This window comes from Eptesicus fuscus, chromosome 7 (assembly GCF_027574615.1).
Source record: "Eptesicus fuscus isolate TK198812 chromosome 7, DD_ASM_mEF_20220401, whole genome shotgun sequence".
Lineage (NCBI taxonomy): Eukaryota > Metazoa > Chordata > Mammalia > Chiroptera > Vespertilionidae > Eptesicus > Eptesicus fuscus.
This window is the reverse complement of record NC_072479.1, coordinates 79,362,108-79,376,184: the sequence shown is the minus strand read 5'-3', so window position 1 is coordinate 79,376,184 and position 14,077 is coordinate 79,362,108. Positions and strand designations below refer to the sequence as shown.

Sequence of the window (14,077 nt, the reverse complement as noted above, 5' to 3'; positions counted from 1 at the left end):
TAATCTTTATAATAAATCTGTTTGGGAGGTATAGTAACTTTATTTTAAATCTAATTCATATTGTCAGTGAAATTCTAGGAGATATTGTCTTAATCAACTCAGACTGTTATAACAAAACACCATAGACTGGATGGCTTAAACAACAGACATTGACTTCTCACAGTTCTGGAGACTAGGAAGTCCAAGATCAAAGTGCCAGCAGATTCAGCCCCTGGTGAGAGATCTCCCCCAAACTTGCAGACAGCTGCCTTTTCACTGCATCCTCACATGGCAAAGAGAAGACACTCTGGTGTCTTTTTCCTCTTACTAGAAAAATACTAATTCCATCCTAGGGACTCATCTTCATGACCTCATCTAAACTAATTAGTTCCCAGAGACCCACCTCTTAATACAATTACATTGGGGGTGAAGGTTTTAATATATGAATTTGGGAGGAGCACAAACATTCAGTCCATAACAAATATAAAAAATTAAAATAGAAATATGCTACCATGAAACAAGATTAATATAAAATCAAAGTTTTTAGAAAATAAATATTTCAAGAGTTTTTCTATCTCTGATTGCTACATTTTTCCATAATCACAAAAATTATACACACATCAATATCAGAATCGGCACTGCCAAAAATCAGATTATTAGTTAGACATCCCAGTTGTCTGTGTCATAGAGAACTGCAAGTGAAAAAACATTATCTAGTTCAGAAACCTCACTTTTAAAGAGGATTCAGTAAGCAATGAGAGATGAAGGGCCCACCCAAGATACCTTCACTATATGATTTTAAACGCATTACTTAGCTTTTTAATCTTTAGTGTCTTCCTCTGCAAATTCTCACTTAATGGCTCTGATGGCTAAACTGGTTCATGCATATAAAGCTCTTAGCACTATGCTTAGAATATGGTTAGTAAATAACACATGACTTGATTCCTATTATCATTATCATTATTGTCACTGGTGGCAGACAGAAGTCTCCTGATGACCAATTCAGTGTCCTTTTCACATTATCACTCTGATGCATTTTAAGAAATTTTTTTTTCTAGCCAATCACCAAAATCACCAATGTTTATATTGTCAAAGAGTTTTTTTCAAATGAGTTCCTTTACTTGATCACGCCAGTTAAGCTTTCATTTGGGAAAATCACTTAAGAAAAACATAGCTTATAGTTATATTTAATATGAGAAACTAAATGTATATGAAAGTATTTTATAAACTGTTAAGTGCTATACAAGTAAGATGCTATATATTTTATTGGATTCAATCACTAATAGAGTGAAAGGGTTGAGAAGAAATAGACACAGATCAGAGAAATAGAATATGATCATGGCATCTGTGGGTAATAAGGAAGATGTGTGAGTGAGCCAGCATAATGGAGAAAGCTTAATATTCAGGAGCAGAAGAGAGGCCAGCACTCCAGAGAGATACCATCTATAGGGTAGGCACCAGCCCCATGTGGCTACTTGAATTTAAATTAATTTAAATAAAACATGACTTAAAATTCGATTCCTCAGTGGCACTAGCTACTGTACACATTAATCATATCACAAGTGGTAAATAATTACATGTAACTAATGTCTACCCTATTGGACAGAGAAGATATATGACAATTCCACCATCACAGACAATTCTGTGGTATGCACAGCCTTAAAGAAATGATGTAGGAAAGAGATTTGATGTTTTTCTAAAGAACAAAAAAAAAATTAAGAGATTATTTTATTTCATGGTTGACCATGATTTATAGCTTTATAGTTTTTGATACTTCCTAGGTTTGCCGAATTAGCATATATTATTTTAGGAAACTGTTTGGTGTTATTGGTTTTTAATGAGAAAATACAGCTGTCTCCTCATTCTAACTTAATTCTCAGCAACTGTTATTTACTGTCTCTTCTGCAACAACTCAGTCCTAATCCCCCAGGCTCAATCTTCATTGCTCATCTAGCAAAAAATTGCCCTGAATTAAGATGATACTTTTGATTCCATAAAAGTTTCTAGCAAGCTCAGAAGCCTCTATAGTCTAGAATAGCATCTTATGCCTAGCACTCCATTCAATCTGTGTGTCCTTCAATTTAGAGGCTCATATAACCAAATCTGCTTAGAGGGTTGGCTAATTCTGGCCTTAGAACACATATTGTTATATCTGAGTCAACTAAAAAGCTTTAATGTACAACTGATACAAGTTATTGGTAAGAATGCCCAAAAGAGAGCTGAGACTGTACTATTTTATAGGGTTTGTATTTTATCAACTTGAACAACGTCATGTGTTGAAGCATGATTATAGAGTGATTTTACAGAGTGCCCGTGGCCGGTGTTGCTGCTCTGTGAAACTGTTTATGTTCAACAGGAGAACAGCATGGCCTAACCATGAGTGTCAGGCCTGCTCTGAGCAACATCAAAGCCTCCCTGATCCTGAAAAATCAGTTCTTAGCTGTCACTTTTATCAGTTACTATATGGAAACATCAACCAAGGAATATAACCTAATCCAGGAAATTATGATGGCTTCCCTAAGGAACTGACATTTAAATTGAGAGTATAAAAGTTAAAAAGTGACCCTAGCCAGTTTGGCTCAGTAGACAGAGCCTCGGCCTGCTGATCAAAGGGTCCCAGGTTCAATTCCGGTCAAAGACACGTACCTCTGTTGCAGGCTCCTCCAAGGCAACCAATCAACGTGTTTCTCTCACATCAATATTTCTCTGTGTCTTTCCCTCTCTCTTCCACTCTCTCTAAAAATCAAAAATACCCTGGGGTGAGGGTTAAAAAAATAATAATTTAAAAAAAATAAAAGTTAAAAGGTCTTTTGTTGTCACAGCCCAGTGGTTCACTTAGCCTTTTCTTCTGTTTCCTTCCACTCACCAACACTATTTTTTCCTACAATTGAATTATGCATAGAAAGCACATACCAAAGCTGGCTTCTTACACCATTCCAAATCTCCTCTAATGTAAGAACATTCCATGACTGTGGAGTTTCTATGGGTAGTATCTGCTAAAAGGTCTTATGAGAGCCCTAGCTGGTTTGGCTCAGTGGATAGAGCGTCTGCCTGCAGACTAAAGGGTCCCAGGTTCGATTCTGGCCTAGGGCACATGCCTGGGTTTCGGGCTCAATCCCTAATAGGGGACGTGCAGGAGGCAGCCAATCAAAGATTCTCTCTCATTGATGTTTCTATCTCTCACTCCCTCTCCCTTCCACTCTGAAATCAATAAAATATATATTTTTTAAAAAGTTCTTGTGAGAAAATGATGATGATGATGATAATGATGATGATGATGATGCCTATTCCATTTAAAGGGTAAAGTCAGTGGTAATTAACGCACACAAAAAAGAGATATTTAAACACATTATGGGTTATTGGACAGGAAATAAAATAATCTAATATTTCCTTTCAAAGCTGTGTTTCTCATGTAGAATATAATGCTAAAAAAAATGAAAGATTTGGTCTTCAAACTTAGTGACTTGAGTTTTATTGATACCTGAGAAAAAGTGAGAAAGAAAATATATCCTTTTTTCTCCCTTATTTTAAATCTTGTTAGTATAAATGATGTTTAAAAAGTGTATCTTGCTGAATTGATTGATCTCTCCTACAAAGCTCATGTGATCAAAATCTTTAAATCTCATATAATTTCATGTCTTCAAAAGACTTTAGAAAGTTAGAGAAAATTAAAGCCATGGGCCAATGGGGTGAACATCCCACCTACTGTTAGGTTCCACAATAAATGATGTAAATCAAATCCTTCCATAATCTAGCAAAACCGAAGCACCCCTCTGGCTATGCATCTCCACTGGGAAGAGTACACCCTGATCTTTGATGCAGAGAGCCCACGAGGGAGAATCTGGATGACTATGCACTGAGTGATTTGGGACATTTCTTACTACTTATTTTGGATATTTGAATTCCCAGTGACATTTTTATTTTGAATATTTACTTTCAAGAGTAAACTATGGCAATAGTAAAACATGACAGATGAATTATTTTGCATTTTTCTGGCATCAGTGTACATCTCAAGTAGTCATTTTTGTTATTTTAGTTATAAGTTCAGATTTAAAATCAACAAATACCTATGAGGACCCCATAATTTGTAAAAAAAAAATTATGCTGAGTGCTTTCACCTCATTGCCATGCAATAATGTGGTGGGAAAATATTAATAAGCTTGTTTCTTTTAAGAACAGTTAATAAGAAACCATATTCTTCTACATATGAGTTTGTAAAGCAAAGTCTTACTAACAGTAGTAGGTTTAGCATATGAAACAGCACAGGGATCTCATCTGTGATCAAGAAACAATCTTCATCCCAGCTGGCATGACTCAGTGGTTGAGCATCAATCTACAAACCAGAAGGTCATGGTTCAATTCCCTGGCAGGGCACATGCCCAGGTTTCCGGCTCAATCCCAGGTGTGGGGCATGCAGGAGGCAGCCTATCAATGATTCTCTCTCATCATTGATGTTTCTATCTCTCTCTCCCTCTCCCTTCCTCTCTGAAATCAATAAAAATATATATATTTTTAAAAGAAACAATCTCCAAAGTACATTTAGTACAGATTCAGAATCCTTGAAAATTCATTCAGAGATCCAAAATGTAAATCCACATAACAGATCTCTTATATAGACATGGAACCTGAATACAGTTGGAACCCAAATCAATTTCATAAACACTCATAAATACGTCTGTGTGATTACTAGGTACCAAAACCAATGCACAGCATTTAAACACCAGCTTGAGACTGCAGGGGCTAATTGCTCAAGAACACAAAATACTACCTGGAAATTTTCTTTCCCAGTACAATATGCAGTAGTGGGTGTCTAGAAGTTAAAGCACTCTTTGATGTCACACTTCTTTTATACTGCCAAATATTTGCCAACATATCTTGTACACTCAGACATATTTTTAAAGGTTGTAAATTCTACTAATTAACATGATACAAGCCAGTTGGAAGAGCAGCCTCCCCAGCAGAGGGGCAGGAGAAACGGGCTGACAAGAACACCGCACTAAGTCGGGATCCTCTGACCTGTCCATTTCCTTTCCCCACTGCTCTGTTGTGCATATTTACAAGTGAATTTGCTCAGTTTTTCTGTTTTTGTAAATAATTATGTGGGTGTATGTTGAAAAGAAGAAAAAAAATATATGTGAACTTTTATTTTGGCCATTTTATTGTGATATGTAGCTAACAATGGGTCAGGTACTATTAGTTGCTATCTGATGTACCAAACATAAACAAACAGGGAAGCAGGCTCAAGATCCTCCCCAGTTCTGGAAAAGAGAGGAACGCGACGGTAACCTGCAAAAAAAGAAAATAAATCATATCTAATTAGAACAATAAAAAGAAATTAACCAGCCATGGCCCCGATAGTGCTACTGAGAAAGAATATGTCTTTACTAAACATACCATAAAAACTCTGGCTGCCTAGTTATATTCATCTTGCATATTAATTTTGGACAAAATAAAATAAATTTCTATTCTGATTTTCTCCTGAATTACACTGAGAACACAGCTCAGTGTCTCCCTTCAAAGTGCAACGTCTCCAAAATTAGCCACCACCCTTCTCAGACTCTGTCTCCTAGGGACATCTCAGATGGTGTTAGAAAAGTAAGCATATTGAGACGAGGGCATTGGGAGTACATTGTAAATCAGCCCGCAAGGGGATGCAATATAGAGGCAGCCCTGAAAAGAGTCAAGAAAGGATCATCCTGAGCTCCCAGTCTCTTCTCCTGAGGTGGGAAGAATGAGCCACTGCTTCTCCCTTCTCTTTGATTCCCTTCCTTCATTTTCTTATGGTAGCTGTGACTATTCCTAGCTGAAACATAAAGCTATGATCCATATACAGAAATGCTCATACATGCCAAGTTTGTCTAATTAATCTTCCTATTGATCCCACACCCCAATCCCATATTCCATATGAGAACACATTCCTGTAATTTCACCAAGAGAAAACATGTTGTCAATATATAAAATCTCCTTTATATCTGGCTGTCATGGATACAGCTATTTGGTATATCAAAGTCTGTCTTTGGTAAAAAGTTATAATTGTCAGCACAATCATCTTACTTTTAAGCATATTACCTTTGCCCATGCATAAAAGTGGTAAAGTATATTGCCCAAGAAATTCATTTTCGGCTATTACATTTTGACTTTCCACAACAAAACGTATCAATGCCAATTCTGGCACCTGTATAATAAATGTGAACGTTTCATTCCATCTTGGACAAAAAGCTGAAACATAAAGGAATAGACAGAATCAAAAAATCATAGACACTACTTATAGGGAAAATTTCATAACATCTATTCTCCAAAAGTTTTTCTCTTTAATACTTTAATAATAATAGCTTGTGTTTTAGATCATTTAAATTTTTAACTCACCCACTGAGAAAACAATAATGACAACAACAACATTTTGAGTATTTATTATTGCTGAGCAATATTCTAAGAGCTTTAAGTAGATACTGTGATTTGATCTTCACAAGAACTGCATCAGGGTAACTGTTATCCACATTCATTGATGAAAATACTGATCCAGAAAGATGCTACATAATTTCCTAAGGGTTCAGATTCACAGCCATTAAATGACAGGTCAAGATCTCAAGTAAATGGAGTCTGATTTCAGAGCAGAAATGTTTCATCATTATGCAATATGACTTCTGTGTTTAGGCCTTTCTCTAACAAAGAATTGAGACATGAAGAAGTAACATCGTTTTTCTATAGCAGGTCCTATCACGGGCAGAGCACCGTGGACAGTTGTGGGACTGGAAGCTAGATAGTAAGTGCTCTAAAGCCAGCTCTTGATCTTTTCTTTGACTAAGTGCTCATTTTTTAAGTACAAAGTTGATGAATAATTTATGTTTCTAGCAAAATAGATCATCCCAATCAACAATCTCTTGTCAAAAAAGAAATCCAATTGTGTCACAACATGACCCAAATCATCCACTATGTAAGCATAATTTAATGGCATCAAGAAATTCACATCCAGATCAAATATAATAAATAAATCACTTAATAAATACTCAGAGGTTCAGAGAAAAATATGTATCATTTTTCATGGACAAAGGCAATGCTATGCCGGCTATGTCAATAGCTTTTGTTCTTTGAGTTACATCTCCAGAAGCATTGAAGAATTTGTCGCTAATTATACATTATCTGTGGTCACAAGTGCGAATTTACTAGACAGTAATACAGGATTCCCACAAAAATATTGAACTAATGGACTCATGTTGGAATATGACTGTATTACCTTTTCCTAAGAGGGGAAATAATCCCATAAAGGGACTGGTTTAAGAATCAGTTTTTTATAGATATTGCAAATGTCTGCACAAAATTCTTTTTTTAAAAATATATTTTATTGATTTTTTACAGAGAGGAAGGGAGAGGGATAAAGAGCTAGAAACATCAATGAGAGAGAAGCATCGACCAGCTGCCTCCTGCACACCCCCTACCGGGGATATGCCTGCAACCAATGTACATGCCCTTGACCGGAATCGAACCTTGGACCTTTCAGTCTGCAGACCGACGCTCTATCCACTGAAACAAACTGGTTTCGCTGCACAAAATTCTTATACTGATTGATTCTACCTCCTCCAACCCTTCTTTAATATAAACTCTCTCTCTCCCTCTCTCTTTCTCTTTGTCTTTCATAAACACAATCACATGATCATTCCCAATAGAACTTGCTTACTTTATTTCATACTAATCTGTCTTAAGTAACCTGTATTCCACTTATCTTGAACTTCTTTACTTTTCCTCAGTATGTTTGAATTTTTCCTCCATATTTTATCACTCACATTATTCCTTTTGCCTTAAGTGCTCTTGTCCTTGATCTCTGCAAAAAAATTCTACTGATTCTCCATGAACTATCTCCAATTTTGCTTTGTCCACTACAATTCTTTGTACTTTTCTTAAAGCACTAATAATTCTTTACTATAATAGTTTTACTTGTATCTCAATCCCCATACTGAACTGTGAACTATTTGTAATACAGTTAGTTGGGACTGACAAAATAACACACTTAATAAACCAAGATTTTAAGTTTCCTGATACTTAGCATTAGGCTTTTAACATAATGGGCAGATAGTGGGCATCACAGGAGATTATCACCCAAGAAGAAAAAAACTAATATAACTTCACCTGCTTTTCTGTCAGTGTCATTAAGCCTGTAGCATATTTCCAGACTCTGAAGTGAAGTCCACTATACTTTGGGGATATCAACTGAAAGAAGATTCTAGACTCAAATATCAGTTCCAAGGTTTCTTCCAAGGTGATCTGACTAAGAGTCAATCCCAGGACTCTATACTTGTCTAACTTCCTGAATGACTTCAACCTCAGGGAAGAAATGACAATGTCAGTACTGTACTACATAAAATATCACGAGACCCTGGAACACTGAAAATCTTACTAAAGTCATTTCTTCCATTCCTACATTTCCCTTCTGGCAAAAATGACTGAATTATGAATCCAAATACTGCATGAGTAGGTTTCTATAGCAGCCTTAGCCTGAGTCAGAGGCACAGACTTTTAAAATAACTCAAGAAGTGAAGTACAAATGCATAACATGCTCTATCAGAATAATCACAAGTTCTTCATTTTACATGGAGGCTGGAAGCTAAGTAGATTTTCAGCCCTCATAATGTCTCCCTTACTTCAGTGATATTGGGGAAAACATAAAAAGGAGGTAAAAGTGAAAAAAGTATAATTTTTTCACGTAAATTTTTGTATCTGTAATCTGAAAATATATCTAAATAACATTAAATTATTATCAAATTGCTTTTGCCGCATATAACACTTCCATCATCTTGAACATAATGCAAAACCTTTGCCTTATGAATGTTAGATACCAAAACTGTCAATATATAATTTTTAAGCTTTTCAACAAGAAGTCTAATAGAAGTTCAATGAAATATATTAGGAGCTCACCATTTTTTTTAACTACACGAGTATGCTGTTTAACTTGATCATTTGGAACACCAAAAATTTCTATAATCACTAATGTGTCAGCTTTGTTAGATGATGAATGAATACTGGGAGGCAACTGGATACCACTGATAACCTGTGCAAAAATATTTGAATACAAGAATTTAACACAATACCAAACTGCATCACCACTTAATTTCAAAATAAAATATATATTGTAAAAAATTGACAGATTTTAAGTTAGTTTCCCTAAAAACATTTTAAGTATAAAATAATGTAAAATTTAAAATGTACTTTTATCCTCAAATACCAATAGTTGAATACCAGAAACATGTCTAAATTATTCCGTTTTAGAGATATGTGATTATAATAGAATCCACATTGTCCAAGGTTTATGGTTCAACATGTGTTTTTATTTTTAAATTATTTGTTTTAATTGTTAAAAAAGCAATCTTAAAAGCATTGTTATGATCACCTTCAGTTGTAATTCAGGCTGAGATAATCTGGTAACATGAACTATTTTCAAATTCATATTTTATATATACAGCAAAAATTAGAAGCAATATCAATATTCTGAAATGTAAGAAAAAGCATCACTATTTCCTAGATAGCATTTTATGGTTGTATAATTTATATGTTTAGATAATTTATCACAAATTTATATTATCTGTTGTTGTCTATATTATCATATGTAATCTAAGTCTGACTAAATTCAGTATTTCATATGCATATTAGGAACCAGGTATCAGAAAAATGCTTAATGAAGTAATTAATAGTTTTACTTAGCCTTTTATTAGTCAAGCTAATTGTGGAAGCAAAAACTTGTTTTATATTGAAGAATAAAGTTTGAACAAAAATCAATATTTGAAGTCTTCTTAATTAATAAAATGTGCTAATGTAAAAATTTAGGTATGACTTCAAATTTTGAGGATTATACTAAAGAGAAACAAATAAAAATTTGTTTGAAAAGAAAAATAAAGAAGAAGGAAGAGAAAGAAAAAGAAACCCCAAAAATGTGTCAATGTGTAATTTGTCCTTTTCTTCATCCATATGTCATGGCATTACCTAGAAACCAGAGTGACTGTGCAAATATTTATCAACCATTGATCAGTCAGCATAATTAGACATTAATGTAATTAGAAAGAAAATTTATCATAAGTAGCTAGTACACCTATATCAGAGCCTACCAGCTGAATATCAGCTCTGCAGATAATAGACCCTTACCAATATGGAGAAGGTTCTCTATTGGTACACCTCAGGTCAAAAAGAAAATTGTCTAACTAACTAAATAATAATAATTGAATATAAGAACTGAAAAAGAATTTAGAGATTATTGTTAAATCATTTATGCACTCTGATTCACAAAACCCTTTAAGGGACAATTGCAGAGGATGGATGTCAAACAGAAACCCTCAGTAGACAGCCAGAGTAGCTCTGCTTTCATCTCTTGGGCTTATGCATGAGATTTGGAACTTAAAATAATGGCTTCATAGTTTTTATAAGCTCGAAAATAACTTACATAATTCAAAACTCTTAGTTTGCAGATGACAAAGACTAAACCAAAAATGTTGAATGACATTATCAAGGGCATCAGAAAGCTAATAAAACTAGGTCTTTTGATTCCCAAGTCATGCCCTCCACAATTTGTACAAGTTATAATGTAATCACAAATCTCCTTAGAATAATCAAAGCAGGAGGGAAGACCCACATGGCTAGGGCAGCAGCTTTGTGGGAAAATTATTAACCCTGTCTGTTTCACAACATGTCACTTATTCCCCTACATGAGACCTCTTATAATACAAACAGATGGCTTTTGTAAACATCTGTGCATACTGGCTATTGTCCATCTTTGCTTTATCAATAAAAGAGCAATATAGTCTCTTCATTAAGCATGAAAAAGAAATCATCCATTCAATTAACCTGCATGTACTGAGCATGTACTTTGTGTCAGGTACTGTGGATAAGGATTGAAAATACAATCCTTGTCCTTAAAAGACCCTCAGTCAAGTGGGGGAGAATGACAAGTACTATAAGTAAATTAACAACTATAATACAGTGTGGTAAGTGTCTAATATATTCATGCATAGGGTGTTATGAAAAAACAGAAGGAAATGACAAAATGAAAATGAAACACAATTAAGTGTAGGGGAAAGCTGCCAAAAAGAAGTGACTCTCATGTCTTAAAAAAACGAGTTAGCACAATAAGCATGTGAAAGATGGAACAATAGTTCAGTCAAAGAAAATAGCATATGCGATACATGGAGGTGTCATCATGGACAGAAAAGGAGGATTCCCTATAGTTAAAGAACAAGGTGAAAGGCTAGAAGTAGTGAGAGATAGGGCTAGGGAAGTATGCCAAGGCCTCAACTTGTGGAAGATGGATCAAGAGAACTACGGTTATCCGAAAACTCCTCAGGAAGCCAAAAGAATAGATGTGATAGAGGTAACAAATTACTAAAGTAGGACAGCAGCAAATCACATCAGATCAGCTGACTGGATAAGGAAGACATTTAAGGAGTAGGATTCATAGAATGTAGAGATGGTTGGACATAGGAAGTGAAGGAGATGTGGAAGAGGAAAATGCCTCCCACTTTTTCAACCTGAGTTAATGGAGTGAACGGGTTCACCTTAATTCACTGAGATTTAAATAAAAGTATATTTGACTAGAAAGCAATGTTCAGGCTTTACTATTTTAAGTTTGACAGAACAGTGATAAAATAGGTATGGATGTTAAGTAGGTTATTAAAAATAGACTTTTATATTTCCAAAATGAGGCCAGATTAAGGATTTGAGTATTGTTGGTGGTTGAAACCATGAATGTATATAAAAGGACACAAGGAGAATGTTTAGTTTGAGGTGAGGATTAAGAAAAAGCCTTAGGTGACATAAATATTTTAGTGGAGGTACAGAAAGAGGAACCCACAAATGAAAGTGAGAAATAATTGTTTAGCAGGAAAGAAAAAAAAAAGGAGACAGAAAAGCCACAGAAGCGCAGCAAGATTTGTGTGCAGTAGGAAGGGATCTTAAAGGGTGGCTGATTCATCTATTCTCACTAGAACTAGAACAAACAGACTAGTTGCTTAAAACAACCAGAACAATACAACTATTTGCATTTTTCATTCATGCCAAAAAGCAACAGAAAGACTATTTTCAGATATGGAAGGATGCTGAAATAGCACCCACCTATATTATCTATAAAGATTAACAGAAATTTAAAAGGTCTTATAGGAATTCAATGGCACTCAAAATATTAATGCATACTATTGAGCTTATATAATAACCAAAAAAAGGAAAAGAAAAAATTATTAATCTTTCTTAGTTTGTATTAAAATTACAAAAGAGATACCGAAGTTATAATAACACTAGAGGCCTGGTGCATGAAATTCGTACACAGGTAGGGTCCCTAGGCATGGCTGGTAACCAGGGCTGATCTGTGGGGTGACCTGGCACCACCCACTCACTGACCCTGCCCCCTGCCACCGCTGTCAGTCACTTCCCTCTGTGGGGCAACCAGTGGGGTGATCAGGGGGTCCCTACTGGCACCTGCCTTGGCTGGCCTGGGGCCTGTGGGCTGGGGCAGCTCCTGCGTTGAGCATCTGCCCCCTGGTGGTCAGTGCACATCATAGCAACTGGTCATTCTGCCATTTGGTCGATTTGCGTATTAGGCTTTTATTATATAGGATTGTAAAGTAAGCTTAATGTATAATGCTTTGTCAGATTCTAGAAGGAATGCCAACTAATTGACCTGGAGCTGTAGGCAATTTCTAGATGTGACTATTCTAGAGTCACAAAATTCCTAAGAACCAGGAGAAAAGTCAGCTATATAGTTCACGGGCACCATTTTCTGCTATGGCCAGAATCATTTTCGTCCCATTTATCTTTGATGTGCTTTGTTCCCACATTAATCTCTGGTAAACACCTCTTAAACTTCTACACATTATCACATGGGACAAATTGGCTAGGGCCTGTAGTGGATGGAAGTGGTCCCCCAAATCCTGTGACTTCACATCAGTAGACGAGGGAGCTGAGATGGGAAGAATAGAGGGAGATGCACAGTCTGGAGGTTCTAGTATTTCCTGCCCCCCTGACATCCAGTAACAGTGGCTGGAGAGCTTTCTCCTCAGCCAGCAGAGCCAGCAGAGAGCTACACTCAGTCTTAACATGAGACACAATAAAATTGACCAAAGTACCAAAATTCCAGAATAGAATCTGAGATGATTCATATGGTTCTATGAACAACTACTTAAATAGAGAGAGGGACGAAGGAGACCACACTCACCCCATTTATTTGCAAACAACAGGTACAGATACAATCTAAAATAGAACTGTTTATAATTAAGTTCAGAGAGAAAGCTTGGGATTTGTAAGGTTTGGTGACATTTTTAAAAAAGGAAACAAAAATAACATTTAAGTTATAGAAGAATAAGAAAGTTTTTGAAAAGACTTTGTGGGGAATAATACATTTTAAACGACTGCTTATGCTCTCCAAAATTACACAGGATGTAATAATACAAAAGATGAGAGGTGGGATAATAAGATAGAAGTTGGGAGAAGGGTGCTGGGTAGAAATATAAAGTAAGCAATATGAGGTAAATAAAAATTGGGGGGAAACTAATAATGCAGGTGAAAATTCACATCTACATTTTAATCAGTAAAGAATAAAATCAAATAGAGAGGAAAATCAAATGCAAAGGAAACAGGAAAAATGATGAAGTTGACACAAATTAGTAAACATGAAGACACTCAAGGAAAGCATATTAATACTTTTAGTTTCTAAGTAATCAGGAATATTCAGAAATATAAGGGGGGGATTCTGAACTGCAAAAGTCTAATTCTGAGATTAATGAAAAGCAAATAGCTCCTAGTATTTTCTAGTAAAAGTCCTTAAACTTAAAGGGGAGGGGGGCGGGAGACCCAGTATATCCACAGGTAATAAGTGGGCTGAACTCAGACTTCTCTCTCACAATATTAAATGCCTAAAGACCATGTAATAATATAAAGGAACTTCAGAGAGAAGAAAGTTTTAACCTCAATATTTGTATTCACATCATTCATGCAAAAAGTCAACAGAAAGACATTTTCTGGATATGGAAGGATGCTAAAATACCAACCACCTGTAATAGCTGAACACATAGACAGAAACTTAAAAGGCATTAAAGGACATCAATGGAACTCAAAATATTAATGTATA

At 35.5% G+C, this 14,077-nt stretch overlaps 1 protein-coding gene across 1 annotated transcript in view; it reads right to left on the bottom strand.

The window, feature by feature from the left end:
* Positions 1 to 5,114: 5,114 nt before the first annotated feature.
* The window catches only part of PLCZ1 (phospholipase C zeta 1), a 43,218-nt gene continuing 34,255 nt past the window's right edge, over positions 5,115 to 14,077 (bottom strand). Inside the window, exons 12-14 of the mRNA XM_028143885.2 lie at positions 8,890 to 9,022; positions 6,049 to 6,198; positions 5,115 to 5,265 (exon numbers count right to left, since the gene is read on the bottom strand). Coding sequence (XP_027999686.2) covers positions 5,180 to 5,265; positions 6,049 to 6,198; positions 8,890 to 9,022 — 369 coding nt within the window. The 3' untranslated portion in view covers positions 5,115 to 5,179. The remainder of the gene's footprint in view (positions 5,266 to 6,048; positions 6,199 to 8,889; positions 9,023 to 14,077) is intronic.